Consider the following 20,623-nt stretch of genomic DNA (forward strand, 5'->3'; position numbering starts at 1 on the left):
TGGCTCCCAGGAAAGAGCAGAGCCCAAAGATGACACTTTTTCAGAGGCACACCCACATTTCTGGCCTTAAGGTTGGGAGCCCACATATGATTAGCTGCCAGTCCTGCACTGTCCCACGTTTCTTTTGGCACATGCCAATTTCAGGTCCTCTCTCCATCCTGCTTGGAGGAGGTTGGCAAAGGGCACCAAATCCCTACCAGCAACACTGCTGGGAGGCTCCTGGGGAAATTGCTGCTTTCTGTGGTTTTCAAAAAAGTAGTCCCTGGTTTTTAATTATTTATTTATTTGTTTCCCGGAGCTCAGAGGAACCCACCGCTGCCTTCCTCCCACCGAAAAATAATCCTCTGAATTTCGGAAAGTGCCAGCCCCGAGAGCCCGCTGCTGCGTGGGGGCCCCCTGAGGCCGGGCCCTGAGGCTGGGCTCACAGTCCAGCGCCTGGCGAAGTTGGAGCGGATCTTCCCGAACGTGGCATGGGCAGCAGCGAGCCGCCCCGGGGCTGAGGGTGCCAAGCCCGGGGCAGCGCCAGGGGCCCTAGCGCGGCAGGCTGCGGCGGCGGCGTCCTGGGCTGGGCATGGAGGGGCGGAGAGGGCAGCGCCGCGGGTCCTGCAGCGCTCAGCTCGGCCAGACTCAGCCCCCTGCTCCTGCTGCTGCTGCTTGATCTGAGTGCGCTGAGGCTGGAGCTGCCCCCAGAGCGGCTGTGATGGCGGCCGCGCGGGCTCCGCACCGGGACTCGCCCTGCCCGCAGCAGCGCCCTCGCTGAAGGCGGCGGCGGCGGCGGCGGCGGCCCGCGCCCCGGGGGAAGGGGGGCTGCAGCAGCCCGGCGAGCCGCCCACCCGCGCCGCGGGCATCGCCCCCGCTCGCGTCCCTCCCGGCCCCGCAGGGCGGAAAGGCGGCGGCGGCGGCGGCGGCATTGTGAAGCGCGCCGCGGATCGCAGGCCCGGGAGCAGCGGGGCTCCCGCCCGCCCGAGCCCGATGAGCCAGCCGGACAGCGGCGCCCCGGAGCCGGCGGCGGCGGCGGCGCCGCCGGGAGAGCAGGTAAGGGCGGCCGGCGCGGGCGGCCCCGGGGGGACGGCCGCTGGGCGCGGGCGGCCGCGGGGCTCGGCGCGGGGTGCCCGGCTCTGCCCGCCGCCCGGCCCTGGCCGGCGCCGGGAACAAAGCGGCGCCGAGCGGCCATGTCAGCTCGGACCGCCAGCGCAACGGCCCGCGAGGCGCCCCGAGCGGGGCCCCGCCGGCCCCGGCCCCGGCCCGGCCCCCGCTCCCCGCTCGGCCCCCGGCTCCCCGCTTTTAGGCCCTTTCTCGTTCTCGGGGCTTTGCTTTTTTTCTTCTTTTTTTTCTCTCTAATTTTTCCTCCAAACGGTCGTGTTTTTTTTTTTTTCCATTAAAACGGCGCCACCTAGGGGAGACTATTTCGTAAATAAAAAAGAAATTAAAATTGAAAAAAGAGGAAATATTTGCTATTTCTTATTTTTTAAAAAGTTTGAATGGCAAGAATTTGCCGGGGATTTGAGGGCAGAACGTTTTGCCTGCCCGCAGGCCCGCTGGTTGGGTGGGCTGGGCTCGTAGGAACAAATTTTGTGTTTTTTGAAGCAAAGCCCTGTTAATATGTAAATGAAAATTAAGCTGGAATTTGGACGAATTCAGGTTTTTTCCTGTTTTGGAAGAAAATATTAGTGTGAAACCGCGACTGCTTGAGAATGAATCTAATTTAAGTTTTAGACAAGCATATATCAATCAACTGCAATAAAATATTACTTTGGGGAAAGTAGGAGAATTGCTGTTATGAAGCAATTATGAATTGTGCTTCATTGTAATTTTGAACTTGCTCTCATAGTGTGGCACGGTTGATTTTGGTGTTTTGTAATATTTAAAGTTAGTTGTCTTAAATAAGGAAGAAATTAAAAAAAAAAATAGAAATTTTTCTGTGGACACACCCAAATTTTTTTTTTTTTTTTTTTGGTGATTTTGGATTTCATGCAAAAATGCTTTTAAACAATAAGGTTCTACACACAGATCAGAAAAACAGGAGGGAAAGCAAAATTAAGAGTAGAATATCAGTTTTGGTTTTGAATTTCTTGGTTTTTCTGATGGTTTGTCCTGGTATAATTAAAACATAGTTTCCAGTCATTTAATTTCCTACTTCTTCTTTTGTAAAGATAAAAAATTTCCATAGTAGGTTTTTTACACATATACTGAAACTATTTCAGATACTGTGGATCATATAAATGTAGTATTACATAGGTTTATTGTAAAATCTGCTTTGATAATAGAAATTTGCATAATTAACATTATTATGAGCAAAATTAACTGTAGATTTGAATATTGTAATTTTTAATAAAACTAAAGTAGCTAAAAAGGGCGCTGCCATGATATTTTCCATAATTTTAAAAATCCTTTTCACTTCTCTGTTTATAAATCCTTCTGGAGTTTGAGATTGAAACCTTTCCGTAATTAATGTTTTCATAGTGTTGTGCACGCATTTTGTTATCATAAGGTTGCCTGCAAGTAGTGGACTACACACACTGGTTTGTTATTGTAGGGTTGCCCTTGAATACTGGGTTGTTGGTATTGATCTTTTAAAAATAAACAACAAAAGAGCACTGAAGCTTTCATTGTTTCAATAAAAGCACATAGAAATGATATACATGGCCTTTGCATTACAAAAGAGAGTGTGGAAGATCAGGTCAACATTTGAGTCTCACCAACCTTGACACAGCCTCCTCTCTAAAATGGGGACAAAATAGCAAGATGGCTGGCTCCACAGCTGCAGCATTTAATTTGAAAAGAACATTTTTGAATTTTGAACACAAGTTTCTGCAACTTGTGCTTCCACACTCCAATAACTTAAATTTAGCCCCCCCCCCCCTTAAATTAAATTTCAATCTGGAATGAATTTTTCTGAAATGAATTTTCAAATTTGAATTTAACCCCCTAAAATGTGTTTGGTGCTCTGATTGTTTCACTGTTACTTGATATTCACTTGAAATTAAAGTCTGGACTTCCTGATAAATGCAGGGAGAAGGATCTATTTTTCACCCTGTTCTCATTTATTGAGTTGATGGAAAGACTTGTAAAGCAGGAAAAGTGTTGGGTGGAGGAGAAAATATTCAGAAATACAACTTTATATTTTTACTTTTGCATTTATCTCCAGAAAAAAGACACACCCTCTTCCTGAATTTTTTTCAGCAGGTATAGACTAAAGTACCGTAGTCATTAACAAATAGTGTCACAAACAGACTGGAGTGTCATGTGGTAGAAATTATACACAGTGCATTAAATTGGATTAAACAATCCTTGTCAATATTTTGTTCATGGTTTCATTCAAAAGCCTTAAAGGTGGTAGCTTTTCCAAACTCATATCCTGCAAGAATTTTTTTAATTGAACTGCACACTATAACTTCAGCTTAAGTCTAAGAGTATTCCAAAATATTTTTGAAGATTCATGAATTTAATTCTTTTTTCCAAGAGGAGATTTTTTTGACGCTTCTCTTTTTTTCCCCCCTGCTCTGCCGAGCCCCACATCCTCACCCTAAAATCTTGGGAGAAGCCCTGATGATTGGTGTATTTTAGGCCGGGGATGTAATAAATGGATCGCTACATTATTTTGATTATGAATAGTGGCATATATTCAGTTACAGTACATAAGAGGTTCTGTTGCCTTGTGTTTTACATTTATGTCTTAGAAGTTTATAATGATCAAAAATATAGGACTTGAAACTTCAAGTCCTATATTTTTGATCTCTACATGTACTAAACTGCTAATGCATATAGATATTTAAAATATGTGTAACCCATTTCCTCTGCAGAGATTGAAAATGCAATAGCACTAGATTGCAAGTTGCGGGGATGCCGTTGTACTGTAGGTGTGTGTACTGTAACCTTTACAACCTTTAACTGTGTGCGTATCGGTTTCCTTTAAACAATGGCTTCCATTGTATCTTTTGCTGGTGGTGAAGGCTATAGTTTAGGTTATACTAGAATTCTCAACCTTAACCTATTTTGCATATGCTCTTACATTCTGGAGAAAACCTTCTCGGCTGAAATTTCAAAGGGAACTTTTTTTCTGGAAAGTTGAGCAAAATTTGTTTGCCTATTTTTGAGTTATGTGACAGTGGAAAAGAAAAGAAACTGCTGTAAATAGATTTCAAAACCTAATTTTTGTAGCATAAATTACAGAAAGACTGTACTTTGGAAGTGGAAATTTTCCAGGAACCTAGTCCTCAGTCAGGGGGACAAACATAAATAAAATAATGGCGTGTTAAATGATAAATAATTTTTGCATAAGCACAGTATGAAATTTAATTATTACATTATTTCCAGTATTATAGAATCATTTAAATACATAATATTTTCCTAATATATTTGGTTATGTAGGTGTAGTTTCACTGCTGTGTTGACGTGTAATTAAATTTTGGATTATGCAAGTGTGTCAGAGAAATCAATAGAAACCAGTGTTCTAAAAAGATTTTCCTTTTTTTTAACTTAATGTAAGTTTTTGTATTATTTAGGGTACAGTCTTTGGACTCAGTTCTAGAAGTCCTCGGCATGTAGAATGCTCACTGAAGTCATTGGAAGCTGTGCACATAGAGGGGTTTGCAGGACTGGGCCTTTCAATCCTCAAATGTCAATAAATTCCAAAGTAAGGGTTCTCGCAGTAACCATAATTCCCTCATATGGTGCATAGGACTCAATACTGCCATTATATTAATACATATAGATCCTCTTGGATTCAACTGGAATAGTGTGTGCATATTTTTAAGATAGGGTGATTGCATAGGCCCCAATCCTGCAGATATTTATGCATGTGTTTAACTTTATGTATGCAAATATTCCTGTTGGCTTCAGTGAGACTACTCAGATTCATAGATTCTGTGGCCAGAAAGGACCATTGTGATCATCTGATTTGGCCTCCTGTATATGACAGACCACAGAACTTCCTCAGAAATAATTCCTAGAACAGATCTTTAGAAGAACACCCAATCTCTTGATTTAAATATTGTCAGTGATGGAGAATCCACCACTATCCATGGTAGATTGTTCCATGATTAATTACTATCACTGTTACAAATTTATGCCTTTTTTTCAAGTCTGAATTTGTCTAGCTTCAACGTCCAGAATTGTGTTACACCTTTCTGTTCCAGAGTGAAGAGCCCATTATTAAATATTTGTTCCCCATGTAGGTACTTATAGACTGTAATCAAGTCACCGTGTATCCTGCTTGTTATTAAACTAACTAGACTGAGCTCTTTGAGTCTATTAATATGAGGCATGTTTTCTAATCCTTTAATCATTCTTGTTGATCTTCTCTGAATCCTCTACAATTTATCAATATCCTTTTTGAATTGTGAGCAGTAGAACTGGATGCAGTATTCCAGCAGTGGTCGCACCAGTGCCAAATACAGGGTAAAATAACATCTCTACTCCTGCCTGAGATTCCCCTGTTGATGCATCCAAGGATTGCATTAGCCCTTTTGGCCACAGTGTTGCACTGGGAACTCAGGTTCAGCAGATTATCCACCCCCAGACCCTCCCTCTCCTCCCCCCCTCCCTGAAAAAAACCCCCAAAACCAAAACAACCCACCCCCAATCATTTTTTATAGAGCCACTGCTTCCCAGGATAGAGTTCCTGCCAGTATGGCCTACATTCTTTGTTCCTAGATGTACATATTTACATTTACCTGTATTAGAACACACGTTGTTTGCTTGTGCCCAGTTTATCAAGCAATCCAGATCTCTCTGGCTCAGTGATCTGTCCTCATTGTTATTTACCAGTCGCTCAAATTTTATGTCATTTGAGAACTTTATCAGTGTTGGGTTTGTTTACTTCGAGGTCATTGATAAAAATTCAAAATAGCGTAGCGTCAAGAACCAATCCCTGCGGCAATCATCTGGAAACACATCCGTTCGATTATGGTTACCTGTTTATAATTCTATTTGAGACTATCAGCTAGCCTGATTTTAATCCATTTAATGTGTGCCATGTTAATTTTATATCTTTCTAGTTTTTTAATCAAACTGTCATGTGGTACCAATTCAAATGCCTTATAAAAGCCTAAGAGTATTACATCAACACTATTATCTTTATCAACCAAACTTGTAAGACTCATAAAAAATACCAAGTTAGATTGACAGGATCTATTTTCCATAAACCTATGTTGATTGTTATTAAGTATATTACCCTCTTTTAATTCTTTATTAATCAAGTCCCATATCAGCCACTCCATTATCTTGCCTGGGATCACTGTCAGAGTGGCAGGCCTGTAATTACCTGGGTCATACTGCTTACCCTTTTTAAATATTGGCACCACATTAATTTTCTTCCAGTCTTTTGGAACTTCCCCCGAGTGCCAAGAGTTATTGAAAATAAAATCCAGTTCTTTTAAAACTCTTGGATGCAAATTATCCAGACCTGCTGATTTAAAAATGTCAGACTTTAATAGGGTTAGAATTCAAAATGACTTTGACAAATTGGAGAATTGGTCTGAAATCAACAAGATGAAATTCAATAAATACAAATGCAAAATAGTGCACTTAGGAAGGAAAAATTAAATGTACAAATACAAAATGGGGAATAAGTGGCTAGGCAGTAATACTGCTGAAAAGGATCTGGGGATTATAGTGGATCAGAAATTGAATATGTGCCAGTGCTGATCAGGCCTCCGCTGGAGTACTGTGTCCAGTTCTGGGTATCATACTTTAGGAAAGATGTGGATTAACTGGAGAGAGTCCAGAGGAGAGCAAGAAAATTATAAAAGGTTTAGAAAACCTGACTCATGAGGAGAGGTTAAAAAAACTTGGCATGTTTAGCCTTGAGAAAAGATGAGTGATGGGGTAATTGATAAATCTTCAAATATGTTAAGGGCTGTTATAAAGAAGACAGTGATCAATTGTTCTCGATGTCCACTGAAGGTAGGACAAGAAGTAATGGGCTTAATCTGCGGCAAAGGAGATTTAGGTTAGATATTAGGAAAAAGTTTCTAATGATAGGGATAGTTAAGCATTGGAATAGGTTTCCAAGGGAGGCATGGAATCCCTATCACTAGAGGTTTTTAGAAACAGAATAGACAAACACCTGCTGGGTGGTCTAGGTTTACTTGGTGCTGCCTTAGTACAGGGGCTGGATTAGATGACCTCTTGAGGTCCATTCCAGCTCTACATTTCTATGAATCTGTGATTCTATAATGCAAAGTGTGCTGGGACCTGAAAAGAACAAAACATGATACCTGCACCAAGGATCTTAAAATCTAAAGGTCTGGTCCTGTAATTAGTAACTTACGGATGTGTAGTTATTCACACATAAAGTCATATTTAATTTAATGAGCCTCTGTGAGAGTGACCGTAGGTCAGGCCTTTAGTAAAGACATAAAAATTATCATAAAAAGATGGAAATTTGGGCAATGGAGGAGGATGAGAGAATGAATAATATTTGTTATGAATGTCATCTGATGGGCTTGGGGTGGTTTTTTAATCATGTGAAGTTCTGGCTAGTATGAGGTATTATCTTTTACGTTTCTTAAAATTCTGAGTAATTGAAACTAATCTTAATGTTACAATAATTTAAAAATATTGTACTACTGAATATGTCCATAGTGAACTGGTTCAATCATACTGCATTTTTGGGAAGAAGTTTCTGATTTTTAATATTTTATGGATTAATTGCTAATCATCTGCCTCCTTTTTGTTTTAGATTTGTTTCTTGAGTGTCTCTTGATTATTTTGTACTATGTGAATCCAATTTAGTGGTTAACTAGTATGGAAAGTACATCTGGATGTGTTGACTTTGTACTAACAAACATTGATTTGTTGGGGTAAGGGAATAGAAATGAATGAGGCTGTTTATCATGTACAGTATGTGAGTGATAACCCTTTTGGAATAAGCTATCCTTGTTCCTTCCATTGATGGGGAAACTGATTCCCTGCCCCTTTAGCCAATCAGATGGGCGTTGCATTTTTCAGCCATAACACAAGTAGAGGGGAGACAAAGACAATAGAAGCAGCCAGTTTGCATGAGTTGCATGGTAAAGGTTTTGATTATGCCTTTTCTAAGCAGGGTACAGATGACTTACATCTACCTAGTCGAGGCATTGATAAGAACATGAGTGGAATAAAGTTACAGTAGGAAGTAAGGGAGTCAAAAAGGATTTAAGATTTTATGTTCAGATAATGGAGTTGTTCAACACTGGGAAATAATTGAGAAACTGTGGATAAAATAAGACCAATGTAAGTAATGGGGTTATATGACTTGGTGGGGAACTTCTGTGGGCTGCTCATTTTGTTCCAGGACTGAGCAATCCAGGACAACAGCTGCTTTTCTATGGGGGGAAAAGGAAGGAGACCATCCCTCTCCCAGTCTGTTATCTAAGGAAGCCTGGAGTGAGCCTGTAGTACTGTATTTCGGTATTTAGGTGAGTCAGATGAGATACCACCTTCCCTGGACACGTGCACGATGTGTAATGTTTTTCTGGCATCTTTGACTGGCAGGTTCATAAAGGAGCTCTTGAGGAAGGACTAAAGGAGGACACCCAGTCAGTGCCTTTTACAAGGGTTGGAATGTGGGGGAAAAGGGACTATTTCTGAAGTGGGGTGGGTAGTGATAGCACTGGGCACGTGCTGCAGACCTGTGAAATACAATCATAAGGGATGGAGCAGAGAATGAGATCCTTCCAGGTGGTCTTGTTTAATTATTTTATATGATGCTAGTCAGTGCACTGTAATTATGTATGTAGCTAATTAGGTAAACAATCATTTCTCATCTTTTAGCGTTAGCATGAGACTCACCTATTTGACCAGGTTTTTCATAAGTGTTAGATCACTTTCCCCTATCATTGTCAGTACAGGGGTATTGGAACAATTTATATGTATACTGGAATGCGTTACCTAGGGAGGTGGTGGAATCTCCTTCCTTTGAGGTTTTTAAGGTCAGGCTTGACAAAGCCCTGGCTGGGATGATTTAGTTGGGGATTGGTAGACAAGCCCTAAGTTAGAACCTTTGTTAGAACCAGGATACGTCTTCACTGCAAAAAGAAAAAGGTGTGTTCCTAGGGACCGAATGGCTAGGCAGCAGTTCTGCAGAAAAGGACCTAGGGGTGACAGTGGACGAGAAGCTGGATATGAGTCAGCAGTGTGCCCTTGTTGCCAAGAAGGCCAATGGCATTTTGGGATGTATAAGTAGGGGCATAGCGAGCAGATCGAGGGACGTGATCGTTCCCCTCTATTCGACATTGGTGAGGCCTCATCTGGAGTACTGTGTCCAGTTTTGGGCCCCACACTTCAAGAAGGATGTGGATAAATTGGAGAGAGTCCAGCGAAGGGCAACAAAAATGATTAGGGGACTGGAACACATGAGTTATGAGGAGAGGCTGAGGGAGCTGGGATTGTTTAGCCTGCAGAAGAGAAGAATGAGGGGGGATTTGATAGCTGCTTTCAACTACCTGGAAGGGGGTTCCAAAGAGGATGGCTCTAGACTGTTCTCAATGGTAGCAGATGACAGAACGAGGAGTAATGGTCTCAAGTTGCAGTGGGGGAGGTTTAGATTGGATATTAGGAAAAACTTTTTCACTAAGAAGGTGTTGAAACACTGGAATGCGTTACCTAGGGAGGTTGTAGAATCTCCTTCCTTAGAGGTTTTTAAGGTCAGGCTTGACAAAGCCCTGGCTGGGATGATTTAACTGGGAATTGGTCCTGCTTCGAGCAGGGGGTTGGATTAGATGACCTCCTGAGGTCCCTTCCAATCCTGATATTCTATGATTCTATGATTCTAATTCAGGTCAAAACATAAATAGCAGCGAAGACGTGGCAGGTTTGGGTTCCTAGCTCAAGTTCAACTTGCTTTGTTCCCTCTCCTAATTTTTTATCCAAGTCAGATAATGTGGGTTAGCTCACCCAAGTTGAGATCATGCTTTTTTTTTTTCTTGTTAACAGTTAAGATGTCCCATATGTTGGTCTAACTTACCCTCTGAAGATCCTTCAGCTTCTGTCTCCTCTGGGTGTAAGGGCTTGTCTAGAAAAATAGCATACAGCAAGCTGAGGTATGACTCTTCAGTGCCGTGGTGTGCTGTGCTAGCTGTCTGCATGGACCCTGCTCTCAAACACCAAGTTCCTGGGTGTGCATTAACCTGCATTTTGTGAAAACACACTGGGGTACTTCTAGTGCGCAATAGGAAGGTTCACACTATCAGTTGCTGTGTGGCAAGCTAGGGTGCTGTAGATTTACATCTCAGCTTGCTGCACACTCACTGTTCATCTAGAAAATCCTTATATTATGCTGATTTAGACTTTCTTTTTCAATGTCTGATTGCCAGAAGCTGGGAGTGGACGACAGGATAGGTCACTCAGTGATTGCCTGTTCTTTTCATTTCCTCTGAATGATCTGGCATTGACCACTGTCAGAAGACAGGATACTGGGCTAGATGGACCATTGGTCTGACCCAGTATGGCTGTTCTTATGTTCTTAACATGGAACAAAAGTTTGGGAGAATGCAGCCTAACCTTTACAAACTTGTTAATGATCTTGACTTAATTGGCAATCAGTTAATGAGGTAAAAACTGTAGTGTAGAAAAACCATTACACATTGGTGAAGTGGATGTAAGTAGGTCAAAGGAGTCTCAGGCCAGGTCTAGACTAGAAACTTTTGCTGGTATAGCAATGTCTATAGGATTTTGGTTTTTTTCCTCCCAAAATTTCTGTATCAGCAAAAGCCCTTTTGGTTATTTGAAGTGTTGTAATTTACCCCACTGCAAATTGTTGTATCACATCAGAATTTGGCCCAGTAATTAAAATCTATATCTGAGCCTGAAAAATGACTGGATATTTTAAATATCCTTTTACTGGGTTTACAAGGGATAGAGGAAAATAAAGCAGTGCGAATAGGCGATGGAAGCTATTAGTTCTGCAGAGAAATGTTATAAATATTTGGGATGGCATAGCAGAGAGTCTGGACATATAAATGAAGAATAATAATAAAGGTAGCCAGGGGATTCTGGGATCTTGCTGTAGGCCTTCAGGGCAGTTAGAGAAAGTAGATCTGGAAGTCTCTTTTCAGACAAACAAGGTGTGTGTGTGTGTGTGTGTGTGTGTAGATAGATGGATAAAAGCTACAGCTTTTATCATGGGAGATTTTAGTGTATCTGCTATTGACTTAGAACTGTTCAAAGACTAAGAGGGAAGAAGGTTCTTTGAGGTAGAGCAGGTTTTTCCTTAAACAGTTTGCTGAGCATCTTTTATAATCAAAAGCTGTTCTTGATAAAAACAGATTTGATTTTAAACATTAACTTTAACAAAATTTTTAAATTTACACAAGTTAAGAGGCAAGGTACTGTACATCTGGGGTTTGGCTTGGGTTATGGGGGATTGCAAGTATCGGTTACAAGGTTCACAAGGTACATACATATCACATAACCAGCATATATCCAGATTGGGGTGTGGGAGTTTTTAAAGCGTCAGTGGATAAATGGGCTTGGGTAGGCACCCATGCAGTGTATTAAGAGTCCAAGTCAGTATTGGTGTAGAGAATAAGTACACGGGTGGGGTGCGTCCCTCGGTTTGTCAGGGAAGGAAGTGGGTTATTTCCCTGGTCGGTGTTCTCGGTTACTCAACCTGGTACTACAATATGAGATTGTCCTGGTAGCGGGGGTCATAAAACCATATTTTCAGGCATGGTTTGTAAAGTTTGCTCTAAAAAAATATTGTTGGCTCAAATTTAGATTCAGCCTGGGAGGAAATTAAAAAAAAAAATCCATATTGGCTTATTTTTTACTTAGTGGTTATGTGTACTCACACTCCAGTATCTTAAAAAAATGAATTTGTTTTAAAAATAAATGTTTTAAAGTTCCTTCAAATAGGCATTTTAAAATTATTTAGGTCTAATATGTTAAGTTATATTTATTAAAAAATCATTATTAATGGAAATACTTTATTAATTTTTTAAATCACAAGTTTATTAAACCTCCTCTTTCAAAGCTTTGAAACCAAAATCAACAGCATTCTATTAGTGCATGAGAAGTAGTATGGGAAACTGACGTAAAAACAGAAATGAAATTAATAGATTCATAGATATTATTAAGGTCAGAAGGGACCATCATGATCATCTAGTCAGACCTCCTGCACAACGCAGACCACAGAATCTCACCCACTCACTCCTGCGATAAACCTCTCACCTATGTCTGAGCTACTGAAGTCCTCAAATCATGGTTTAAAGACTTCAAGGTGCAGAGAATCCTCCAGCAAGTGACCCGTGCCCCATGCTACAGAGGAAGGCGAAAAACCTCCAGGGCCTCTTCCAATCTGCCCTGGAGGAAAATTCCTTCCCGACCCCAAATATGGCGATCAGCTAAACCCTGAGCATGTGGGCAAGATTCACGAGCCAGATACCCAGGAAAGAATTTTCTGTAGTAACTCAGATCCCACCCCATCTAACATCCCATCACAGGCCATTGGGCCTATTTACCATGAATATTTAAAGATCAGTTAATTGTCAAAATCATGTTATCCCATCATGCCATCTCCTCCATAAACTTATCAAATTTAGTCTTGAAGCCAGATGGATCTTTTGCCTCCACTGCTTCCCTTGGAAGGCTATTCCAGGACTTCACTCCTCTGATGGTTAGAAACCTTCGTCTAATTTCAAGTCTAAACTTCCCGATGGCCAGTTTATATCCATTTGTTCTTGTGTCCACATTGGTACTGAGCTTAAATAATTCCTCTCCCTCTCCGGTATTAATCCCTCTGATATATTTATAGATAGCAATCATTATCTCCCCTCAACCTTCTTTTGGTTAGGCTAAACAAGCCAAGCTCCTTGAGTCTCCTTTCATAAGACAAATTTTCCATTCCTCGGATCATCCTAGTAGCCCTTCTCTGTACCTGTTCCAGTTTGAATTCATCCTTCTTAAACATGGGAGACCAGAACTGCACACAGTATTCCAGATGAGGTCTCACCAGTGCCTTGTATAACGGTACTAAAACCTCCTTATCTCTACTGGAAATACCTCGCCTGATGCATCCCAAGACCACATTAGCTTTTTTCACGGCCACATCACATTGGCAGCTCATAGCCATCCTGTGATCAACCAATACTCCAAGGTCCTTCTCCTCCTCCGTTATTCTAATTGATCATGCTTATAACAGAAATTCTTGTTATTAATCCCTAAATGCATGACCTTACACTTCTCACTATTAAATTTCATCCTATTACTATTACTCCAGTTTACAAGGTCATCCAGATCTTCCTGTATGATATCCCGGTCTCTCTCTAAATTGGCAATACCTCCCAGCTTTGTATCATCCATAAACTTAATTAGCACTCTCCCACTTTTTGTGCTGAGGTCAGTAATAAAAAGATTAAATAAGATTGGTCCCAAAACTGATTCCTGAGGAACTCCACTGGTAACCTCCCTACAGCCTGACAGATCACCTTTCAGTATGACCCACTGTAGTCTCCAAAATAAATAAAAATAAATCTGCGACTAGGGTTTTTGATTTCAAAAGGGCTGACTTTCAGAAATTAAGGAAATTAGTTAGGGAAGTGGTTTGGACTGAAGAATTTATGGATCTAAAGGCAGAGGAGGCCTGGGATTACTTTAAGTCAAAGCTGCAGAAGCTATCGGAAGCCTGCATCCCAAAAAAGGGGAAAAAATTCATAGGTAGGAGTTGTAGACCAAGCTGGATGAGTAAGCATCTCAGAGAGGTGATTAAGAAAAAGCAGAAAGTATACAGGGAGTGGAAGATGGGAGGGATCAGGAAGGAAAGCTACCTTATTGAGGTCAGAACATGTAGGGATAAAGTGAGACAGGCTAAAAGTCAAGTAGAGTTGGACCTTGCAAAGGGAATTAAAACCAATAGTAAAAGGTTCTATAACCATATTAATAAGAAGAAAACAAAGAAAGAAGAAGTGGGACCGCTAAACACTGAGGATGGAGTGGAGGTCAAGGATAATCTAGGCACGGCCCAATATCTAAACAAATACTTTGCCTCAGTCTTTAATAAGACTAATGAGGGTCTTAGGGGTAATGGTAGCATGACAAATGGGAATGAGGATATGGAGGTAGATATTACCATTTCTGAGGTGGAAGCGAAACTCAAACAGCTTAATGGGACTAAATCGAGGGGCCCAGATAATCTTCATCCAAGAATATTAAAGGAGTTGGCACATGAAATTGAACGCCCATTAGCGAGAATTTTTAATGACTCTGTAAACTCAAGGGTTGTACCATATGATTGGAGAATTGCTAACATAGTTCCAATTTTTAAGAAAGGGAAAAAAAGTGATCCGGATAACTGTAGACCTGTTAGTTTGACATTTGTAGTATGCAAGGTCTTGGAAAAAATTTTGAAGGAGAAAGTAGTTAAGGACATTGAGGTCAATGGTAAATGGGACAAAATACAACATGGTTTTACAAAAGGTAGATCGTGCCAAACCAACCTGATCTCCTTCTTTGAGAAGGTAACAGATTTTTTAGACAAAGGAAAAGCAGTGGATCTAATTTACCTAGATTTCAGTAAGGCATTTGATACGGTGTCCCATGGGGAATTATTAGTTAAATTGGAAAAGATGGGGATCAATATGAAAATTAAAAGGTGGATTAGGAATTGGTTAAAAGGGAGACTACAACGGCTCATACTGAAAGGTGAGCTGATAGGCTGGAGGGAGGTTACCAGTGGAGTTCCTCAGGGATCGGTTTTGGGACCAGTCTTATATTTAAATGAAATTGATTAGCTTACTTTCAGTGTCTAACAATAATAAATGGTGAAAAGTAAACTAGGGACTGAACCTACAGACATTAAACCTATGAAATCTCCTTTTGAAGTCAGAGCTTAAAGTTAAGTGCCTGCCTACAGGTTTACAGGATTGTTTTTCTTTGAATTAGATTTAATAATCTAAAGCAGTGGTTCTCAAACTTTTTCATGGTGTCACCCCCTTTAGGTGGGGGAGGGAGTTGGAGAATGAGCCCGCCCTGCCGTGGTGGCTTTTGTCCTGCAAGGCTGGCTGGGCTCAGCTCCTCGGTCCTGGCATTGCAACATGGCCCCGGCACACAGGGTTGTGTTGGATTGCCACTCAGGTTTGGCCTGCCCCCCGTGAATTGAGGGGAGGCTGAGCCAAATGAAGTGAGTGGCACTGTGACCCCATGCATGTGCCAGGAGTGAGGACCCAATGGCCAGAGTGGGGAGCTGAGTGCAGCCAGCCCTGCGGGACAGAAGCTGCTTCAACGGGGATATATCCTGACTTTCTTGTATTTTCTTTCTTCTCCTCCTTTTTTCAACATCTCATGATCCCCTGGGGGTTGTGACCCACAGTTTAGGAAACACTGATCTTAGGTGTGGATATAGTGAAGTCACTTTATTGATTATCATCTTAATGCCTCTTCAGTAGGTATTAGTTATTTGGCTTTTTTGAGGGGGGACTCAAACCCTATAGCAGGGGCGGGCAAACATTTTGGCCTGAGGGCTGCATCGAGTTTCATATGTTATATGGAGGGCCGGTTAGGGGAGGCTGTGCCTCACCAAACAGCCAGGCGTGGCCTAACCCCCACCCCCTATCCAATCCCCCCCGCTTCTCACCCCCTGACGGCCCAGCTAGGACCCCTGCCCAATGCACCCCCCTGCTGTCTGTCCCCTGACCGCCCCCAGACCCCCCGCCCCTAACTGCCTCCTGCCATCCCATCCAACCCCCCACTCTTTCCTGACTGCCCCCCCCGGGACCCCTGCCCCATCCAACACCCCTGCTCCTTGACCACCCCCGGAACCTCTGCCCCAATTGCCCCCCACCACCCCCATCCAACCTTTTCTCTCCTTCTTGACTGCCACCCCCCCCCCCCCCCCCCCGGACCCCTGCCCCATTCAACCACCCTTTCTCCCTATCCGCCCCCGGAACCCCTGCCCCTATTCAACCCCCCTGTTCCCCGCCCTCTGATTGCCCCGACCCCTATCCACACCCCTGCCCCCTGACCACCACCCTGAGCTCCCCTGCCCTTTATCCAACCCGCCCTGCTCCCCGTCCCCAGGAGCTCGCAGCCCTGCTGCCCAGAGCATTGTGCCTGCGGCACAGTGAGCTGAGGCTGCGGGAGAGGGGGGACAGCGGGGGAGGGGCCGGGGGCTAGTCTCCCGGGCCAGGAGCTCAGGGGCTGGTCAGAATGGTCCCGCTGGCCGGATGTGGCCTGCAGGCCATGGTTTGCTCACCGCTGCCCTATAGTAACCATTCCTTTAATCCAAAAGACACATTACAGTGATTTCTCATCTAAATATATGTTGTTTAGTGCCGTGTGTGGACTACACAGCATTTTTTTTTTTTAAAGTGTGTGAATCTGCCTTGGTAGTTTATAGCTCAGAAACGAAAAAAGTTGCTTGTATCTGGATATGAATCTGCAAGCTGAAGCCTGATGCTTTTTAGTCTATAGTTTGCAAATCATTCATTTTTTTCTGTGTTTGTGACTTTCAGTTTTGGGGGTGTTTTGGGAAGTAGGAGAGTCGTATGATGGATTTTTTTTATCTTTGCATATAATTTTTGAAAATTTTATTGGGAGGCAATGTTGAATTTCCCTGGGCAGTGTAGGTCAGGTGGGTTGACAAGTGAGTGGTGAAAGTTTAATCTGGCAGTGGGGAACTGGCTAGATCTCAGAGTAACAGGTTGGTGCTGTTATCCTATGAGCCCACCCTGTTAGCAGGTGTCATTGATGCTGCTGAGAGATGTTAAAGTAGATTCTGCAGACTCACTTGCTTAGATAATGAGCCACCTCCCCCAGATATGAGAGGTGGTGGGAGTGGCTCTACCATCTAGAGAATGAGTTTGAACTGAACAGTCCTGCATTAGGAATCCTAGAAGCAACCTAGAAAGCTTGGGATGAACTTTGATCTGTTGTTAATAATTTCTTTGTTAAAAAGTGTAATCATGAGGAAGGTTTGTGTTTTGACTTTTTAAGTAATGTTTGTACTGTGTTTTAGAGCTAGTTAAGATAGGCACCTGCTCCCATTTTGTGATGACAAAGCAGAACATTTTAACTTTGGTGGGTGTTTTTACATTTTTCTGATGTATGTACCATTGGTTTGCAAGGTCTACTAAGTTCAGCTTTTTAATGATATTAATAATTGTAATTCTGTGCTCCTCACACTCTCATTGCAAAAATTGTGGTGTTTTTATATTTCAGTAATCAGTTACAAAAGATTCATGTCCCAGTAATTATTTCAAATCACACACAATTTCTGTAGGTCACCACATTCATAACCAAAGAAATTGTGTTCATAAGGTCAAAATATAGCCAAAGGACTTTGTTTCAGGGTTGAAATCAATTAATGGATGGTATGAATGTAAGGATACAATTTGTATTACTAAACGTAGACTTCCAGAAAGCCTGAAAGATGGTGTTACATAAGTCTGTTGGAACATATTTAGTGGAAATAAAGAATGTTGTCTTTCATAAAAGTCTGGGAAAAAATTACAAGAATAAATAAGGCCCTGATCCTGATCACTTACGCATATCCTTAAATTCTTAAAAAAATTAATGCTATTACCTTTAATTGTATCCTGTTGTTAATTGATATGTCTGTTTTGGGGGGAAAATAGATTTACTGAAGAGGTATATGTTGGTTATCTTAGTGACTTTTGGTTACTGATAGAGTTTTGTACGTAACAGTTATGTTGTGAATATTGGTTTGCATGAAGCTTGTGTTTCTCTCATTTTAGAGAAAATTCTGTGGCCTCCCCATTCCAGCATAAACACTAAAATATTTGTGATTGTATTTCAGTACTTTCAGTACTTTCAGTATTTCAGATTGTATTTCCAGGAAGTTTTTGGAAAGCGTAGGGGACAATTTCCTGGCGCAAGTGCTAGAGGAGCCAACTACGGGGGGCGCTTTTCTTGACCTGCTGCTCACAAACCGGGTAGAATTAGTGGGGGAAGCAAAAGTGGATGGGAATCTGGGAGGCAGTGACCATGAGTTGGTTGAGTTCAGGATCCTGACGCAGGGAAGAAAGGTAAGCAGCAGGATACGGACCCTGGACTTCAGGAAAGCAGACTTCGACTCCCTCAGGGAACGGATGGCCAGGATCCCCTGGGGGACTAACTTGAAGGGGAAAGGAGTCCAGGAGAGCTGGCTGTATTTCAAGGAATCCCTGTTGAGGTTACAGGGACAAACCATCCCGATGAGTCGAAAGAATAGTAAATATGGCAGGCGACCAGCTTGGCTTAATGGTGAAATCCTAGCGGATCTTAAACATAAAAAAGAAGCTTACAGGAAGTGGAAGGTTGGACATATGACCAGGGAAGAGTATAAAAATATTGCTCGGGCATGTAGGAATGATATCAGGAGGGCCAAATCGCACCTGGAGCTGCAGCTAGCGAGAGATGTCAAGAGTAACAAGAAGGGTTTCTTCAGGTATGTTGGCAACAAGAAGAAAGCCAAGGAATGTGTGGGCCCCTTACTGAATGAGGGAGGCAACCTAGTGACAGAGGATGTGGAAAAAGCTAATGTACTCAATGCTTTTTTTGCCTCTGTTTTCACTAACAAGGTCAGCTCCCAGACTGCTGCGCTGGGCATCACAAAATGCGGAAGAGATGGCCAGCCCTCTGTGGAGATGGAGGCGGTTAGGGACTATTTAGAAAAGCTGGACGTGCACAAGTCCATGGGGCCGGACGAGTTGCATCCGAGAGTGCTGAAGGAATTGGCGGCTGTGATTGCAGAGCCACTGGCCATTATCTTTGAAAACTCGTGGCGAACCGGGGAAGTCCCGGATGGCTGGAAAAAGGCTAATGTAGTGCCAATCTTTAAAAAAGGGAAGAAGGAGGATCCTGGGAACTACAGGCCAGTCAGCCTCACCTCAGTCCCTGGAAAAATCATGGAGCAGGTCCTCAAAGAATCAATCCTGAAGCACTTGCATGAGAGGAAAGTGATCAGGAACAGCCAGCATGGATTCACCAAGGGAAGGTCATGCCTGACTAATCTAATCGCCTTTTATGATGAGATTACTGGTTCTGTGGATGAAGGGAAAGCAGTGGATGTATTGTTTCTTGACTTTAGCAAAGCTTTTGACACGGTCTCCCATAGTATTCTTGTCAGCAAGTTAAGGAAGTATGGGCTGGATGAATGCACTATAAGGTGGGTAGAAAGGTGGCTAGATTGTCGGGCTCAACGGGTAGTGATCAATGGCTCCATGTCTAGTTGGCAGCCGGTATCAAGTGGAGTGCCCCAAGGGTCGGTCCTGGGGCCGGTTTTATTCAATATCTTCATAAATGATCTGGAGGATGGTGTGGATTGCACTCTCAGCAAATTTGCGGATGATACTAAACTGGGAGGAGTGGTAGATACGCTGGAGGGGAGGGATAGGATACAGAAGGACCTAGACCAATTGGAAGATTGGGCCAAAAGGAATCTGATGAGGTTCAATAAGGATAAGTGCAGGGTCCTGCACTTAGGACGGAAGAACCCAATGCACAGCTACAGACTAGGGACCAAATGGCTAGGCAGCAGTTCTGCGGAAAAGGACCTAGGGGTGACAGTGGACGAGAAGCTGGATATGAGTCAGCAGTGTGCCCTTGTTGCCAAGAAGGCCAATGGCATTTTGGGATGTATAAGTAGGGGCATAGCGAGCAGATCGAGGGACGTGATCGTTCCCCTCTATTCGACATTGGTGAGGCCTCATCTGGAGTACTGTGTCCAGTTTTGGGCCCCACACTTCAAGAAGGATGTGGATAAATTGGAGAGAGTCCAGCGAAGGGCAACAAAAATGATTAGGGGACTGGAACACATGAGTTATGAGGAGAGGCTGAGGGAGCTGGGATTGTTTAGCCTGCAGAAGAGAAGAATGAGGGGGGATTTGATAGCTGCTTTCAACTACCTGAAAGGGGGTTCCAAAGAGGATGGCTCTAGACTGTTCTCAATGGTAGCAGATGACAGAACGAGGAGTAATGGTCTCAAGTTGCAGTGGAGGAGGTTTAGATTGGATATTAGGAAAAACTTTTTCACTAAGAGGGTGGTGAAACACTGGAATGCGTTACCTAGGGAGGTGGTAGAATCTCCTTCCTTAGAGGTTTTTAAGGTCAGGCTTGACAAAGCCCTGGCTGGGATGATTTAACTGGGAATTGGTCCTGCTTTGAGCAGGGGGTTGGACTAGATGACCTTCTGGGGTCCCTTCCAACCCTGATATTCTATGATTCTATGATTCATTATGTAATATTCAAATTGTATACTGTGCAATGTTCCTGACTACAGCAAGCTGACGTATGTCTAAATTGAACAGATTAACCTAGTTAAATATATATGTAGGAGCTGAAATTCATAAAGTTCTAGCATAAAAAATGTGATTACTATCCATGAAGCCAGGAAGGAATTTTCCATTTATATCTGACTTTCCCTTGTAGGTATCTTTGTCTTTGATACTTTAAATCATTTTTTGTCTTCCCTGGGCATTCACTTAGGTCCCAATCCTGCAAAGATTTATGCAAGTGCTTATCTTCACACATGAGTAGCTCCATTTGAAGTCAGTGGAATTGCTCACAAGGCATACATTTAAGAATATACCTACTTCTTTAAAGGAATGGCATCTTACATGAAGACCGTATTAATTTGAGTATAATATAATTTTATTATTGTAATGCCAGTATAAAATGTTTACTTTTTCCAAGCAAATACATAGAT

At 42.6% G+C, this 20,623-nt stretch overlaps 1 protein-coding gene across 19 annotated transcripts in view; it reads left to right on the forward strand.

The window, feature by feature from the left end:
• The first annotated feature begins 272 nt into the window (after window positions 1-272).
• ZNF618 (zinc finger protein 618) overlaps window positions 273-20,623 on the forward strand; it is a 325,146-nt gene continuing 304,795 nt past the window's right edge. For 8 of the 19 annotated variants that reach the window (XM_073314148.1, XM_073314153.1, XM_073314157.1 and 5 more), the window contains exon 1: window positions 276-1,035. In XM_073314148.1, coding sequence (XP_073170249.1) covers window positions 973-1,035 — 63 coding nt within the window. In that variant the 5' untranslated portion in view covers window positions 276-972. Of the gene's footprint in view, window positions 1,036-20,623 lie in introns of all 19 variants that reach the window. The other 11 variants (XM_073314152.1, XM_073314161.1, XM_073314164.1 and 8 more) reach the window with 5 other exon arrangements.

Source organism: Lepidochelys kempii, chromosome 16 (genome assembly GCF_965140265.1).
Source record: "Lepidochelys kempii isolate rLepKem1 chromosome 16, rLepKem1.hap2, whole genome shotgun sequence".
In the NCBI taxonomy this organism is placed as follows: Eukaryota; Metazoa; Chordata; order Testudines; family Cheloniidae; genus Lepidochelys; species Lepidochelys kempii.